This window comes from Tachysurus fulvidraco, chromosome 12 (assembly GCF_022655615.1).
Source record: "Tachysurus fulvidraco isolate hzauxx_2018 chromosome 12, HZAU_PFXX_2.0, whole genome shotgun sequence".
NCBI lineage: Eukaryota > Metazoa > Chordata > Actinopteri > Siluriformes > Bagridae > Tachysurus > Tachysurus fulvidraco.
In genome coordinates this window covers 6,914,148-6,932,986 of record NC_062529.1, presented here as the reverse complement: position 1 = coordinate 6,932,986, position 18,839 = coordinate 6,914,148, and the positions used below count along the sequence as shown (strand labels likewise).

The 18,839-nt window shown below is 37.8% G+C and overlaps 1 protein-coding gene across 1 annotated transcript; it reads right to left on the bottom strand.

The window, feature by feature from the left end:
• Positions 1-1,666: 1,666 nt before the first annotated feature.
• On the bottom strand, positions 1,667-17,501 carry foxg1a (forkhead box G1a). Its single transcript, XM_027172719.2, has 2 exons — positions 15,767-17,501; positions 1,667-2,637 (listed from the first exon to the last, which is right to left on the bottom strand). Exon 1 carries the CDS (start codon positions 17,009-17,011, stop codon positions 15,791-15,793), a length of 1,221 nt encoding a protein of 406 aa, XP_027028520.1. The 5' UTR covers positions 17,012-17,501; the 3' UTR covers positions 1,667-2,637; positions 15,767-15,790.
• Positions 17,502-18,839: the final 1,338 nt, after the last annotated feature.

Below are 18,839 nucleotides of genomic sequence, written 5' to 3'. Positions count from 1 at the left end.
CGGGCGAGAGCAGGTGAGAGCGAAGGATTAAGATGACGAGCAGTGTAAGGACGTCGTTGGTGTGATTTGCGCATGCCTGAAGGTGCACACATCACTGTGAAGATGCTGGGGAAATGAGATTTTATTTAATTTCTCTAAGATTTGCGTCCAAATAAACTGTTTATATTGACATGTTAAATTACGTTAAATTAAATGACGGTAATTATTAGAACATCAATGCCGTTTTGCACTTAAAAAACTCTTCAAACTAATGTGCAGTTTGCTTTTTTTTTTTTTTTGGCCCAGTTTCCATTTAGAACACTTAGGTATATGCAGAACAACAATAGGTGTCAGTTTAAAGAGAGTTCTTGGAGTTGGTTTGGAAACATGGTGGGCCAGTTCGCAATGAATAACTGAATTCGTGTCAAGTCTATTCAGTAGAAATATCTATACTCTACTTATCTGTTGTGTGGTGCCAAAAAGTACACATATTTTGTACCTTTCAACTGTAAATGTAAATAGAGTCTACATTTTAAATAGACTAAAGTACAAAATTGAACCTAATAATGTGTACTTTATAAGCTAATTAAAGCTACACCACATGCACCGTCCCAGGGTAGAATTTATTTGATTTATTTAATAGATTTATCATTGATGGTACAGTTGTGCAGGAGTAGAATAACAAATCTAGGCAACTCTGTGGCTAGTGCTTAAACCTGTGGGGTATTTTGTTGATGTTGGTGTGCTGCTGTGGATTTGGTTTGAGGACACGGCTAAGCTCGACTAAACAAAACTGTGTTGCCACCCTTCCAATTTTACGCCCAACTGTAACCCCAAACAAATGCCTCGGAGCAAATTCACATTCGCAGCTGGCCTTGTTTCTTCTTGTTCCAGTCTGCTTTTCTGTGCGCCTCATCACGGGAACGTGTCGGTGTTAGACAAGCGATGTCTTTTTTCTTTTACACACACACACACACACACACACACACACACACACACACACACACACACACACACACACACACACACACACAAATTGATGGCTCTTGTTTTGTGGAAACCGCTCTCCCCTCGTTTGGTTCCCCGAGTCACCAATCACGACGGAAGCGCGCGACGCTGTAATGTGAGGGGGCTGCCGGTTAAAGAGCGGGTTGCCATGGCAGCCGCAGTAAGAGGAGAGCCACCGATTGGCAAGCAGAAAAGCGCGCTCCGCGACGCCAATTGGCCCGTTAGAGCGCGCGCGAGGTCCCGTCGCGTTCAGCTCGTGAAGGCCGCGTGACGTGAACCGAGCCGCCCCATGCTGCTTAATAATATCCGCCCCGATTGCAGGGGGGTGTTTCCATTTTCCGTTCCACAAAGTTTCTCCAAACAAGATCGCGCGATTAATAAACAAAAGTCCCACCTCCCCGTAGTGCAAAATGTGTCAAAATAGGCTAGACTAGCTTACTAGATGTTTAAGATCATAATAACGAACTAAAAGAACTGCTTTTTGGTCATTGCATTTAAACAGTAAGCTATATATTATTATTATTATTATTATTATTATTATTATTATTATTATTATTATTATTATTATTATTATTGTTGTTGTTGTTGTTATTATTATTATTATTATTAGGCATAATAATAATAATAATAATAATAATAATAATAATAATAATAATAATAATAATAATAATAGCTGTAGTTCTAGCAGTAGCGGAGGAAAGCTTTAACGCACTTCAGGGTGTAGATCTAGAGATCCCTGGACCTGCACTGCACTACTTTAGATGTACAGTGGATGCTTGTTACTGAGCAATGAAATCATGCAAAGGAAAATAAGTGTCATTAGACTATAAAGTTGCACTGAAATTTTCCACACATCTCCTTTCATGCGATGTTGACGATGAAAATGGCCGGAGAGTCTCCAGAAACCCGGCAATCATTGTCGAATCTTTACACCTTATAAACAAAGACGGGAGGACTTTTCCTTTGTGTGCAGACAAGTGCGCCTTATTTGCCGCACACCTCGTCTCTGTCTGAACACTCCCGGATGAAACTGTGAATTTGCTGTCATCGGTCTAATCACGGTGGCATTGATTTTTTCCCTTTCAGGCGCCGAAGCCATGTCTGCCCTAATAGCAGCACAAGAGCAATTGACAGTGGTCTGACCACGACAGTCTGGCGATGCGGTTTATGAAAGAAGGAGAGAGAGAGAGAGAGAGGGAGGGAAGGAGGGAAAGAAGGAAGAAAACAAAACAAAAAAAGTAAAACGTGACTCATAATTGCTATAAACAACTTTAGCCCAACTCTGGGTCAATACGCAGACTGCGTGGGTGCGTAATTAAGTCGAGGACAAATAAGTAAACAGGTACATAAATGGATTCGCTTTAAGAAGCGTATATAAAAGCGATCGATGGGCCATAACGTATACACGCAGGGCTGATGCTCAGAAGTGCTTGGTGCGTTTAGGATTGATCTCGCAGGGGTCTCGCGTGACTCGGCGAGCTCTCGGGGCGCAGCAGGGCCGCTGTTTGTTTAGTCAACTCCCCTGAATGCAAGTAGATAATTGGGCTGTGAAATTGGCGGCGATGGCCTGCGTGTTCCGCCCAGCTGGGGAAGGCGAGACGGCAGCCGCATCCTTTTGTTTGCGAAGATTTTTCCATTGCAGCTCAATCACTGAAGAGAGAAAAAGAGAGAGGCATTTTTTCATGTTTTATGATTTACTACTGTTTCAGGTGTGTAGCGTAAGGAAAGGGGTTCATGGTCCTGAAGATGAATGACCCTGTGGAACCTTCACTGATGAGCACTGATATATATCTCCATAGATAGATAGAATTTCCAGTGGGGACCTAGTGTTCCTAGACATCTCCATTATAAGATTATTTCAGAATAAATGAGATTTATGAGCAGCATGTTTCTCCAAATCAGTTGTTCTTTTAAAATAAATAAACATCGTGATGTTTAATAATGTAAATTATTAGCTTTTAACTTCAATGTTAAAACATCATGTATATTTTTTCTTTAGAATCTTCTGTGGCATATGGTGTTTACCAAGAAGGCAACTAACCTCTCATTATCTCATTGAAAGCCTGTTCATATCCCTTTGTGTTTTCACGAGACATTTGGTGTTTACTTTGTTCACTGTAGACACACTAAAAGACACCTTGAAGCGGACATCTCTGGAGATATGTCCACTGGGACCCTGAGACTTTGGGTGTGTAAAATCTAGTCCTTTCATGTCACAAGGGCAAATTCACACAGTGGGCAAAGACAGACACACATCATATTTGTTTCCTCAGTGCATATACACATGTGAAATCGTTTCTCATTATGGTACCTGCTGTAACATTGATCCTTTGAGCCCTCTACGTGTGTGTGTGTGTGTGTGTGTGTGTGTGTGTGTGTGTGTGTGTGTGTGTGTGTGTGTGTGTGTGTGTGTGTGTGTGTGTGTGTGTGTCTATAGCAGGTTCAGTGCAGTGCTCCCTTGAGCGCACGCACTGCAACACACACAAACTGACACACACAAGATACTATTTAGGCATCAGTCTCACTTGTCAGCAAACTGAAAGAACTGTTGGGAAACATTGAGAAAAACCCAGGAGCCTTAATAGTCGCTCGTAGATTGTACTGTTCTGAAATAAATACTAAACCGCTGTTAGGAAATAATAGATTCTTTAACAAAATCCAAAATAGAAACAGCAGGAATATATATTTGTAAAATAATAATAATAATAATAATAATAATAATAATAATAATAATAATAATAATAATAATAAATAAAACAGTAGCATACATATATCTAATCATTCAATTAGTGAAAAGATAAAAGGTCACTACATTATATACAATTTAGAACTAAAATAGTTATCTAAGGTGAAAATTAGTATTCACTGAAAAACATGCAAAACAACAATGTTTTCTTGGTATATTGCTTTTGTTTTCTTTTTTCTCCTTTTCTCGTACTGACAGCAATTTAATCAAACTGTGACTTCATGCCCCACTATTTGCAAATTGTATAGCACCTCGAAACCATAAAGGCAAAACATTTCACAAACAAGTTACATGGACCTTGATTACAACTGTAAACATTCGCAGCATGAGTGAGGAGCGCGTTCCGGGGTGGATTCAACAGCGCGCGCTGGCAACCACGCACCACCAAGACAATACTCTCTCTCTCTCTCTCTCTCTCTCTCTCTCTCTCTCTCTCTCTCTCTCTCTCTCTCTCTCTCTCTCTCTCTCTCTCTCTCTCTCTCTCGCTGCGCTCCTTACATTTCTTTCTTCTTTCTTTCACCCTCCCTTCTATTGGCACCAAAAAGGAAGTCTGACGATATTACTACATGATTACACAGACTCTAACAGACGCTACGCTAGTTCATAATATTGCAAGGAAAGAAAAATATATATTTAGGACATTACTAATAATTTTACCATTTCATTTACTAGTCCAATTTTAAGGCCGCTGAGACATCTGGCAGTATCGATAGACTATTATATTTGGCAGTATTTCTGAAATAATATGTTAACTGGTTTTAAAGTAAATTGTAGAAGAGAATAGAAGACCATATTAAAAGAAATTTGAAACCAAAATCTGTTTATTTGTGTAGTCTAAAATGTAGAGAGATGTTGTGTGCAAAATATGTAAAGAATTTTTAACGAATTAAAACAAAAAGATGCTTTCAAAAGGATCAAAATATAACTAATTTCAGTTCTGAACTACTACTTATGGATGTGAAAACAACCAGAACAAAACAAATGAAATCAAATAAAGGATCTTATTTACACTGTCATATCAGTTTTTGACTGGTATTTAGTTCCATGTGAGAACTTCAAGAACTTACTAGGTCTTCTGTCTCTACGGATAAAATTGGTGATGTTTAGACAGTCTTGGTGATGTTCTTATCCATGGCTTATCAGATAGATTTTTTTTATTGTTTAGTTAGTGTTTTTTAGTGTTATTTTTAGTTTTTAGTGATGTACATTCTTGGACAGAGAGTTATTGTTTAATTTTGAATCAATATAATTATTTATTGTTTAATTAAGAATCAATATATTTACAATACAATATAATTGTATGCTGCTAAGTGTCTAACATACAGACAGACAGACAGACAGACAGACAGACAGACAGACAGACAGACAGACAGACAGAGATAGATAGATAGATAGATAGATAGATAGATAGATAGATAGATAGATAGATAGATAGATAGATAGATAGATAGATAGATAGATAGATAGATAGATAGATAGGCTGAGTGATTAGATAGATTGGTGTGTATTTGTGTGTGCAAAAAAAGAAGACATTTTCATTCAAATTAACAGTACATAAAAACAAATAGGCATCAGTGTTTTGCCTGATGCGTTATACAAGAACATACTGGAGTATATAGCTCACCAGGTTAACAGTCACTGGCCTCACAGTGGCTTTCTGGAAGTCCCATGATTTAACTCAATTTTTAACATTTGTCACTATCCTAACCATTTGGCTGCCCCATACATTTTAGTGTACTAGATTTAATAGTACATTTAGAATAATTGCAAGGAATTTATGCAATTAGTACATTATTTATAATTAGTGTAAACAGCTTCCTTCTTCACCGCAGCAGTGGGCAAACAGAACATGTTATACTTCCAACAATGTGTGTGTTTTAATCATTTTTTTAGTGTAGAGAGTGACAACAAAAGAGTAGCAGTCCTTTCAATTCTATTCCATGGGCTATGGCTTCCAGTGTGGCTAGAAGAGATGTTTCATCTGTCACTGTCTCTTCAAATGGAAGATTTAAAACTAGTTAGCTTACAGTTTAAAGTAAAACAAAAAAAGGGTAGTAAATCAGTCAAAATAAAAGAAAGTCAGTTTTAGGGTTCCCTCAAAACAATAGATAATTTAATGTTTTTTTTACTGTTCATAAAATAAAACAATTGTAATTTTATTTCACTTTTAAGTCTTAATATTTTCTCTCACAGTCTTTTCTCTCACTTATTCTCTCTTGTTCTCCTTGAAGTGTGTCTCACAATAATGAATGGTGAAAACTATTCAGCACTGCATAGGCTTATGCACAGAAGATTAGAAGGACATAAAGGAAAGGACAGGGCGGGAAGGAGGCAATGAAGACACCCTCTCATACACATAACCTGAAAATCCCAGACTTCTCAGAATAATCAGAAATACTTATACAACTATTCATTTTTTGTTGCATGTGTGTACACAATTTTGTTTTCTTGCAGAAATGTGCATAACCCTGTTTCACCGTTGATAGGCTTGATTCGTATTTTCTTCTTTTGAAACATAGTTGCTCATATAAAAACCTAGTTCAGGACATTTTGACATTAATAACATTAACTATGAAAGCATCAGTGATTGAGGGTCAATATATGGACATACATACACCTCAGTTTGGAATCGACTTAAAGTGTCCAACCCTTTTAATGTCCGACATCTTTGTTTCCTAAGAACTTTAAGGGTGCCTTACAAGCTGAACAAATACAACCACAGTTTCTCACCACACAGCCTTCCCATTTACCCCTAATACCTTCTCTAACCTGGGAAAACTACCAAAGAACAGTTCCTCTTTTGCTAGTGTGACCTGGATGGAGGAGGGGTTAAGGGTAGCAGGGTAACATGATGCAGCACTCAACTTAGGGTTAAGTGCTTTGCTCAGGTACACAACGGTTGTTTTTTTACACTGGAACCATCTCATTGCCCATTCATTCTCTTTGCTACCCCACAAGGGGAATGAGGCCCACTGGCCTCTGGTTTGTTCTTGGTAGCCCTTTTAGCAACAAGGTAGACACCTATTCTATATATATGTAAATCTCTTTAGAATTCTGCATTCTGCTTCTGAATGTATATAATATGATGTTCCAGATTTAGTTCATATTCATGTCTTTTTTATTCTCATATACTGTTTTTCAGATTTTAAATTGTGCTTGCTTTCCAACTCAAGTACTATTGGTGTTTAGGTAACCTTGCATCCAATCCAGGTGCCTGGACCTGTATCAGCTCCAGGCAGACAGGCAGGCATTTTAACACATTGTCTAGTGCTGAGGGACTTTGTGGGTGGAACTGAGATCCTGGACTTGTTTGTGGAATAGCCAGAGACTGGTTAAGGCACCTGTTTGTGTCAGTCTGGAAAGCGCCCCTTCCTCACTTGCTGATGCACTGATGAGATTCTTCTTTGAAATAGTCCAAACCCCTATCTGCTATCATTGCACTGACATCACCATTTACTGAATGCTGTCTTTTTTTTTTCTTTTTCAGAAAGCTGCTTCACAGGTGTAATGGTGAGCTTCAGAAGTGTTTGTTCCGCAGTGTAGCACATTTGCCCATCAGCTGCTGAATAGACTCTTTTACCTTTCATTTATACAGCTGATGTCCAAAAAACCCCCACTATGTTACCTCTGTTTGTATTCGATTAAAGTTCCTAAAATGATATATAGCTAGAGGGGAATTTAGTTTGTGATCAGCAAGTAGAATAGTATAGCTAGAGTATATTTCCTCAATATGGTATCGCATTTTGATATTCGCGCTTCCACGCTCACGATTAATTTCATATAAAAAAAAAAATACGATAGTTAGGATTTGGGGCAGGGCTGGCGAATCTAATGACTCACTCTTTCGTTTTCTGAAATGGTACGAATTTTATGAGACGGTTTCATTAGACATAAATGCTAATACTAATTTAATAATTCATGAGTTTTTCGTTTTGAAGGACCAAAATGTAAAAGAGGATTTCGGTGAAATGCGATAGACCTTCATGAGTCTACTAAGTTTACCAAGTAAATTCATATATATATATATATATATATATATATATATATATATATATATATATATATATATATATATATATATATATATATATATATATTTCCTTTTATTACCGATATCTAAATGACAGGTCATCACTCCAGACTAAAGGTGCATCTACATGATGAAGCTGAAGGATAAAAACTGTTGCATTGTTGTATTAATCGAAATATAAAAAAATCCTTTTAGGTTCCAAGAGTATTGCAAATATTATGCCGTGAACAAATGGCTAATATTCGCTTCTGACAATGCATTATTTACAAAGGAATATGTGATTAGGCTCTTGGGCAGTAGGCACATGCCTCTCCTCATGCTGCTGGCGGTGTGTCAGCAGCGCCGTGTGCGGAACGCACTGATAAAGCGGCGCTGTATGAGCGAAAATCTCCGCAAACGGACCCTACAAGATCCGCCGCTAATCTTGATATGTTTAACAAGCAGCTCGAGGAGAGGCCCGATAAATAATAAAGGAGCTTTTAGCGGCCCGCTTTTATGAAACGAAAACCGGCGCACCATAATGGAAGTAATTAGCTTTATCTCACGTTGAATGTTATTGGACACGGCCCCGCCGGCGAAGCAGGGAAAACTTTTTTTTTGTTTTCCGGTTTCTTTAATCGTAGCAGGGTGATTATTCCGAGAGAGGAGGGTGGTCTCTTATGCCGCGAGGCAGTTCGGGAGATCCGCGCGTTCCAGGTACAAAAACACCGTGTTTATGTGCTACTCCCCAAACGTGTATCAAAGCTCGGATCCGTGGAAATAAAAGAAATGTCAAACAAAACAAGCATTAGACGGCATAAAATAAAGTATGGACAAGGGGAACAGGTGAGGCTTTGTTTAGGTGCCTGAGGTAGATCAATATCGCTGCTCGCGAGCCAGGAATCTTGCCCGGTTTCCCTGCAGCTCGGCGCAGATCAGCTTACGGCCTGTAGACAGACTGTCGCCTCTGCTGCACTCACACACAACCTGCCTCACCCCAAAAGTACGGAACGAGGAAAAAAATCTCCAATTCTTCTACTGGAGAGGGGGGCTAAAAGCAGGTGGAAGTAGCTCAAACTTTAAACGAATTTTCTTTTCTTCACTTGAGGTTCATGGTAAATAAAGTGGCGTTTATGTAATATTAATCAGCTCACAAGGCATGATTGACCTTGTATGTTTGTGGTGTCGGTTTGTCTTTATATCTGCTCTATGTATGGTTCGGTAGTGTAGAGAGAGATAGTCAGGCGTCTGGATGTAGGACAATTCTCTTGTACATGCACATCAACCAGGCGAAACTATTCACCCAGTTTTTGTGTTAGTTAATCCAGGAGGCACAGACTGCAATGTCTTGACCACATTATGGTATTAAATCTGATTTAGAAGAAATTCGTCAAAAACAACAACAAAAAAACAGAATAAGCGCAGATTAGTGAGACACATGGACAGGTAAGAGGGCAAATGGATAATAATAATAATAATAATAATAATAATAATAATAATAATAATAATAATAATAATAATAATAATAATAATAATAATAATAACACATCTAGCATCTAAAAATATTTGCAATGTCATTGAAAATAACATTTCACGACAAGTATAAGACACACACACACACACACACACACACACACACACACACACACACACACACACACACACACACACACACACACACACATACACACACAAAAGAGATTCTAAAAAAATGTTATTTTACAAACTTATTTTAATTTGTTTAATATGTTTATAAAATATCTGTATTATTAATAACCTCGTTATTTATAACCCTAAAAATATAGGACACGAAATGTCTTCAATTTAACTTCAATTGTGTACAGAATTAAATAATAATAATAATAATAATAATAATAATAATAATAATAATAATAATAATAATAATAATAATAATCTGCTGACAGTAGCAGAGTTTAAACTCTAATAACAGTTTATAATAAAAGTCATGTAGGGAAATACATTAGAGTCTTACAGACTTAAACAAAGTGGAGGTAGCATCATGAATATCTGAATCACCAAGGGTATTATGTGTATATAGTCAATATCACATGGAATAAAATATCAAAAATGATCAGGAAACTAATTTGTTTATAGATGTGTAGGTCATTTCTTTAAACAACGCTGGTTAAATATAACAAAAACAGCTATAGTATTGTTTAATTATGGTATAATATTTAGTTAGCAGCCGAAAATCGCTTATTGTTATACAGGATCCCTGGTTATAGGCTTGAGCTTGCTTTATGAAAGAAAAAAACAAAAGGAGCTTTAAAAAGAGGTTTGCTCTGGATGTATGTCAGCGCACTATTAATAAGTGCTAATAAGTGCTGGTTGTAATAGTTTGCTGTCGTTTGAGAATGGCTAGAGGGAATTCATCCCCGGCGCAGCGGCAGGCCTGTTGGTGTCTCCTAGAGTCACCGAAGCGCAACATAATCCGAGAACAACCGCGATTCCCTGCGAGCAACCGGAGATACCGGTAATAATAATAATAATAATAATAATAATAATAATAATAATAATAATAATAATAATAATAATAATAATAATAATAACTATTCTTATATATTATATATTATATATATTACTGTATATGCATTATACATATGTATTATTATTATTATTATTATTATTATTATTATTATTATTATTATTACTGCTACTACTACTATTGCATTTTAATCATTTGTTTAATTGATCAATATGTTCAATTTACAAGTCAAAAAGCAATACATCTCTAAAAATGCAATCAACGCATTTAAGATGTAGTATAACATAACGAATTCTTTCGCAGTTACCAATCAGCTCCTTTTAGACTTCTTGTACACGGTTGCAACACATAGTCTATGGTGATATGGAGAATGGCGTCTATTGATCTAAAATTGGTCCAAAGTTTCTCTCGTAGGCAATACTAAAAAAAAATCACATAAGTTGGAATGGGTTTTTTATTCTACAGCTATATACAATGAAATTACAGCTTGAATTCGAGTTTATTGTGGCGTAATGCTTTAGCAATCTCAGAGTTTTAATACACATATTTAAAGCAGGAAACAGAATTAGTCATGGCTTGGATGCACAAACATAGTTAACACACCAGCATGACGCTACACTGGTCTAACAGGCTTTGAATTTGCGTATTCCGAGCTAATCGATTTTGATAGTAAAGCCACTGTATATTTTATTAACTTAGACATAAAATGACTCTTGCATGCATCAAATGGACGAGATCAAACAGCACGAGCGTGAGCGAAGCCCTAGCTGACCGCGAGCGAATGCGCGTGCACGCGCCACAGTGAGACAGAGCGTGCACAAGCGCGCAAGGAGGAGGCGCGCGCAGGTCAAAGGGCCAAACGGTCACTCTCCAGAGTGACGCCTCTGCACCAGTTACGTCTTCTAGCCCAGCTATGTCTAGCACAAAAGCACACAAATCAATATTTCCTTTAGAAATAAACACATATGCACCAGCATGAACCACGTTACCGTAGCTACAGTGTTGCGTACACTTAGCATCTACCTGCAGTGTGAGGAACAATTTGTAAAGTTTGCAATAATCACACTAAAACTGCAAAAAATGGTTGCAATAATCACAATAAAATATTCTCCTCACTGAAATAATATTTTGAAGTTGTTGCTGTTCTTTTTCATGCTAAAATTCTCTTACTTTCAATTGGCCAAATACTACAACAACAACAACAACAAATAATAATAATAATAATAATAATAATAATAATAATAATAATAATAATAATAATAATAATAATAATAATAATAATAATAATAATGCGTCCAATAAAAAAATAAAACAAATAACTTAAAAGAAGAAAGACTTTTATAAGGTCGGCCTGCATACAAATAAATTATTTGTTTATTTATAGGGTAATTATCTAACCCAATGGACTTGAGTATGTCTGATTTCTGGACTCAGAGGCAGAAGCGGATTGAAATGACACCACTTTGTACTTAAACCATACGAATTCGTCTATGTACAAATTGTTTTTTTTTTCACCTGACAGGTCAATAAGCAGCAACTCATTAAAATTATTAGTTATGTTCTGTAGGGTGTTTTCTAAAATCATTCATTAAAAAAGTTGATGCAAACAAGGAGCAGACGAGATCTAGTGCCCTGTTGCTTTAATGACAAAAATGACAAACGCGCATCTACCTTAATATTGCGTGTGCTGTGAAGGTCGCGTCTTATGGCATTAAAGGTCATGTCCACACTGGCGATCTAAGCAAACCTAAAATTATTTATGAACATTAGCTCTGATTTAAAATCACTGAATTATCCTGAATCCTAGTCTCATTGTTGTCATGATGTAGAATACACAATATATAAAATGAAGAAGAAAAAGAAGAAAAAGAAAAACAACAACAGCACAACAATAATAATAATAATAATAATAATAATAATAATAATAATAATAATAATAATAATAATAATAATGATAATAATAATAATAATAATAGTCGTTGTTTGAATTTAGATAAATCAAAATATATTATATTATATTATATTATATTATATTATATTATATTATATTATATTATATTATATTATAAATGCATTGACCATATTAATGATGTCCTAGTAGCCTTGGATCTTCATTCACACCTCTGTTAAATAGCTCCATATCGCTAAAAAGCAAGTTCCATTATGCATAATCCGTATCCATTATTGTTTGTTTGTTTTTTAAGCGTACAGCGTGCAGATTTATTTACATGCCATGGGGGTGAAACTTTGTGAGACGCATTGTAGGCTAGGTAGTGGTGTAAGGAGGTGGATGCCTGCAGCACTGCGTGTCATTCTAGCGCCCTCACTCTGCTCAGGTCGTATTACACTGAAGGAGGAAACGTCCATTTACCATTTAGACAGGATTTGCGTTGCTTACAAAAGTTCTCAGCTCTTATAAACGGTTTTGATAAATGGCTGCTGTGGAAATGATCAATTTACATTACGTTTTGTTTCCTAAAAAAGGCGTTTTGGTAATCCGTCACTCAGTGATAGAGACTGTTAACGTTTAGATTTCATACGAAGGCAACCTGCAAATAAGCTCTCAGTGTAACAAGCTACAATAGATATGTGTGCCAGTAAAAGGTATCGGCTAAGGAAGTGCACATGAGATTTATTTTGAACCCTCGCATGGCCATGCAAATGTGATCGTATAGAACAGATTCGTTTAAAAAAAACGTTGGATATTTTTTTCATCTTCAGCAAAGTCGTTTACACAAATGCAAACTAATTGCTTAATGCCTAAAATGTTTACATTTGAAGGTCCATGCTCCGTCTAGTGTATAATGATAAATGCCGAATATTAATGTTCGCCTCGTCCATGTGAGGTAGATCCTACTACATGAACTAAAAATATTTAGTACACCTATACATGGTATTTCTCATTATAAACAAGAGAGTGTAATATATATATATATGTGTAAAGGGGTAAATGTTACATCACCGCGCCGCTCTCAAGCAACAGAAGGAAAAAAAGACAGATATTCATAGTAGCTGTTATCGATTTCAAAATAGTCTGAATTATAATCTGAAAAATCAAAGTGCAACACAGCTTCAGGCATCAATATTCTCAAACACAAATTGCACGGTAAGCTTCCTTTGCTAAACACAATAGTATCGAGTTTATATACAGCTGAGTGTACAGAGATCCAGTCTTTCATTGTGCCTTAGGATAAACAGGATAAAAAATGAACCATGAAGTTGGCTGCTACATTTAAATGATAAAACAAACATTATAAAACACATTTATCGCTTCATTTACTCGCCTAAATGTACTAGACGACAAGCTTTCCACATGTAACACTCGTATTAGCAGGCCCGATGATCCGCTTGCGTTATGTTCTGATGCTTTGTTTCTTAACGCCACTTGAGATTCAGGTAAGAACTGATTGTTTATTGTTGCGGGGTGAAAGCGAACTTCCAGGCAGATGCGGCCTAATTAAGACGTCAAGCACCGAGGACAGCAATCACTGCTTCACGATCATCGCTTTGTCCTCATTAAAGCCCATTGACACAAGAGCAAGTGAAAACTCCATCACTGTTCTCAGTTTCGTTTCACCACTAATGCACTCAATATGTCACCTTATACAGTGTGCACTTTATACAGGTGCGTGCATCGGCTATATTATTATTATTATTATTATTATTATTATTATTATCGTTATTATTATTATTATTATTATTATTATTATTATTATTATTATTATTATTGTATAATGTTCTTATAAATGTATAGAATATTATTACTGTTATGCCTATCCGCGTCTCGTCCTTAAAATATGTCCTACATATTGCTGGAAATGTGTAAAATCGAGATTGTGACAATATATATTTCCGCCCTAAGGTTCACGTGTACAATTTTTTTATGTATTAGACATTTTTATGATTTACAGAATTTTGTCTGCATTATCCTTTTTTCTTTCAGTTATTTTCTTATGCGTGGTCACCCCATTTAACATTTTGAATGATAAGATCTTGCAAGGAGATATTAGATTCCACCGGTCTTTTGTGAAAACTAGTGAGGTTATTGCATTACAGCTGGCCACATTCAACATAATGCCTCTTTAAGAAATGGACAAATTGCTGTACAGATCTATTGTCTGATGACAAGCAAAACACATGATGATCGTTACAAATAGACTTCTTATAGATATAAGAGTTAAATGAAGAACAATAAACATGACAGATTACCCGGAAATATTACTCTCTTTTTTGTTTTAAAAGCAAGAACAAGTTGAAGCGCATGCGGACAGGGTTCAGAATATTTGTGGTCACGGGGAGCTTTGATATTCTGGACACATGCGTTTTAATGATAAATTAGATGCATTTCGTTCCCTCGTTGATACTCTGGAAAGTTTCATAGACATTTAGACGGAGTTATTTCGATGATTTTGGGAAATGAGAGACCGAATTAAAAAAGCAAAAGTCCCTCAGCATACCCGCAAACTGTCGCTTAAATGTTGGTTATAGACGTAACAAGGGTTTTAGAGACCAAACACGTAAAAGTCAATTTTACCTGCAAGAAGGACAAAATGATCGCGATATATGGACGAAACCTATTTCTTTTATTTTGTTAGATTTAACATTTTAAGCGACAAACACGGGCATATAGACCACAAAATCACAACCATGGAATTTAAAGACGACATAAACATTCACTTAATATTTTATGAGGCATTTACTCAACACGGTTACACTTCGCAAAGTTAACCTAGAATTACAACAGGAATTGACATTTCACTAATTACAAAAAGCATGTGACCTGGTGGTGACCACATACATTAGCCTAAAAAAGATCAAAACACAAGCTAAAAGCATTCATTCATTCATTCTGCTCCCATTAAACCTTTCCGTCAGATAGTGAATACTGAAAAAAATATTTCCATACCCATTCTTTGGTCTAGAAAGAAACTGTAATTGAAAAAAGGTGTATAAAAGAACGCATTACGAATGCTTTTATTCCATTAACCTTTGTAAGGACAAAATAACAAGGAGCCATGGATTCGAACGGGTATTCTGCACTTAGAGCACATTTATTTAAAAAAGAAAACAAAAAAGAAGGATTTGTGTTAATTTTGTAAAATCATATTTCACCAGTGTGCCCATGATACGTGTAATACTGCAAACATGAAGACTGGTGGTTGATGCGATGGTATTAGATATTTTTAACATTTAAAATTAAACAAATCTGCAACCACTATTTAAATACACATTCTAATGTAATTTTACTGCCTTTCCAAATAAAAAAAGTTCGACGCTTCACCCTCTTTAAAAAAAAAAAAAAATAAATCTTGTCACATTGCACGTTGCTGACAGTGGAATAATAAACAATCTCGCGACACCCGACTTTTTCGTGTGTACAGAAATAAAGGAGAAGAATAATACAAAATACCTGGAGTTCGGCCGCTTGCATTTTTCCTTTCCCTTCTCAGTCTTTTTTCTTAAAGTATATTTATATATATATATTACAGTGTAAATGGGGTGTAAAATGTTCACTTACAGTCTTCATCCTTCGGGATGACAGTTAGTGTATAAGGGGATTGGACGTAGAACCTTGATTCTGATGTGTGAAGTAATCAGACAGTCCTGCGGAAAGTCCCGAAGAGAAGCTCGGTAGTGTAGGCCTTAACGACTCGCACGGGAGAGACGCGGCCGCCTGCGGCGACGAAGAAGAAGCGGTGCGGGAGCTCATCGACGTGCTCCCCTGCGAACTCATGGAAGGATGCGGCACATGAGGAAAGAAATAGCTGGTCTGTCCCGCCAGCAGGTTCACTGAGCATGGGTTGAGCGAGTAGGTCCCTGAGCAGGGAACTGAGAGGCCGCAGGGCACAGACGCGGCCAGCGCGGCCGCTGTCAGGTGATGCGTGGCGTACGGAATGTCTCCGTTCACGAGTCTGTCCACGCTCAGGCCGTTCGAGGCCGGGAACGAGTGGTTGTTGCTCAAACCGTTCTGCGTCAGCATGGTGCTATAGGACATTGGGTGACTCGGGTAGGCCGAGGAGGTGCCGTTGTAGCTCAGGGCGCCACTTGCTCTGGGATGGTGCAGCGAGAGGAAAGGCGACATGGGCCAGTATAGAGAACCAGCTCTATCCATGAACGTCAGGCCAGTGGAGGTGAGCCGTGCGCCGCGCTTGAACGCCAGCTTGGCCCGCGACGTGGTCGATCTCCTCCTAAGTTTTCCTGTTGTGCCGCCGATGAACACGTCGTCGCTTGATGGGTCGAGCATCCAGTAGTTCCCTTTGCCCGGGTCATCGTAATGCCGCGGAACTTTGACAAAGCACTTGTTCAAGCTTAAGTTGTGCCTAATGGAGTTTTGCCAGCCTTGCTTGTTCTCCCGGTAGTATGGAAAATTTTTCATAATAAACTCATAAATGCCGTTCAGCGTTAACCGTTTCTCCGGACTTTGTCTTATAGCCATCATGATTAAAGCATTATAGCTAAAAGGAGGTTTCTCGTACTTGCCGTTTTTCTTTTCGCCGTCTTTTCCTCCTTCACCCTCTTTAGAGTCCTTTTTTTCCTCCTGTTTTTCCTTATCGTCCGTGCAAGTTGGTTCAGGATTGTCACTTTTAGCGCAAGTGTTCTCCGACTTCGCTTCCTGTACTATAGGTAAAGGGATTTTCTCTTCTTCTTCAGAGATGGTCCTGTGCTGGTTGTCACTCTGAACGGCTTCAGGCACCAGGCTGTTTATACTGAACGATGATTTTGGAATCATTTTTACTTCTTTCCGTTCTCCCATATCCAACATCACACGTAAAGGTAGAAAAAGCAACCAGCAGCACCAGCAGCACCAGCAGCACCAACACCAGCAGCACCAGCAGCACCACACCAGCAGCACCAGCAGCAGCAGCACAGTTGGATCTTTAATCTCTAAGGCCGAGTGGTAAAGTCCTTTGATTAAAAAAGAAAAAAACACCACAACACAACAGCTATTTCATGTTCCTTCCAAACGCATCGATAAGAGACGGCTAGCTACAATTAATTACGGTGCCACAGACACTAAGCTGTAAAAAAATTGCTTGAACCTTTACAGTCTGCAGCCAACCACAGCACCATAAGTATTAAAACGTCCTCCTTGGTTGCAGCCAATCAGCGTGCAGCTCTTAACGGCCGCTCGAGCGCGTAAGGATACACACGGAAACTCGCGCACACAGTCAACAGCGAGCTCGCATTTCTGCACCAAACCCCTACCACGAAAAACACACCACATAACCTCGATCCGTTCCGCAGCTTTAGATAATTTTAGAGTGCTGTTTCAACACACCCGCACGCCCTGACATTTGTTTCCATGCCTCGTGCGTGTGGGGGTGGACACAGAGGTACTACTTCCTGTACCGGACATTGTTTTTTAATACAGCGCGTGCATGTGACTCCATGCAGTAGCATAATTCATCATTTCACTGCACGGGTCTGGAGGCAGTTTTGCTTTAATTTTGTACTTCTTTCCAGAGAAATTATATCATAGCACAACAGCTTCAATTTCCTTACTGGAAAATTCACACGTTTTGACGCACGTCATTTGTTTATCATCAGCAGCACGTCGTTACATTTAGTGAGAGCCTACGCAGAGATTTTGCCTCTGTTTGACAAGAGTGTGTGTTTACACTAAACAATATCGCATGGTGTTTTATATAACATCCTCCATGATTTCCAAGTAATAACAGTACACCTACTAAATCTGCCTAGGTGCAGAACAGCAGAAAATGTCAACGATAATCATTTAGGCAGCTGACATAAAAAGTATATTAGAAGTAATACCAGGGCATTATAACGTTTTATACAACAGTCCACAATTTTTTCATGCTAAAGTTAAATTTAAGTGAATTGTGCAAGTTGCATGTTAGGAAAGTCAGAAATGATATATGGAGAACAAGGTAGAATCCATTTGTTGGGATTTTAAAATAAGCACTCACAATAAGTTCTACTTTTAATTCGAATTAATTAAACCTTTATGACTAATCAGGCTCATTAGGCAAATAACTTCTTTTTAAACCTCTGGCAACGGTCAGACCTAGAGGAAGCAAAATACAGCATTTTCTACAGCTTTTAATCTGACATTTGAAATCTAAATCTAAATGTTGGGTTTCCATACATCAGTAATGTATAAAGTTTCATTTATATGAAGAATTGCTAAAACAAAAAACAAAAACAAAAAGGGGGGGGGGGGGGGCGGTGACATTAGTGCACATCTAACTGGCTTTTAATGTAGTTACACGTTTGTTCATTGAATTCCAGTCAAATGTATGCGTTGTGCTGCAGGGTGTTTCACTGGCACATGAGAAAGTAACACACACACACACACACACACACACACACACACACACACACACACACACACACACACACACACACACACACACACACACACACACACACGCACGCACGCACGCACGCACGCACGCACACACGCACGCACACACACACACACACACACACACACACACACACACACACACACACACACACACACACACACACACACACACACACACGCACACACACACAAACAAACAAACAAGGATAGTACTAATATACATAAACACGCGCACACATATACACACACAATTATACACATG

Bases quoted from the DNA above. Each gene is read 5' to 3' on its own strand.
- foxg1a (XM_027172719.2), bottom strand. From the start codon at position 17,011: ATGTTGGATATGGGAGAACGGAAAGAAGTAAAAATGATTCCAAAATCA.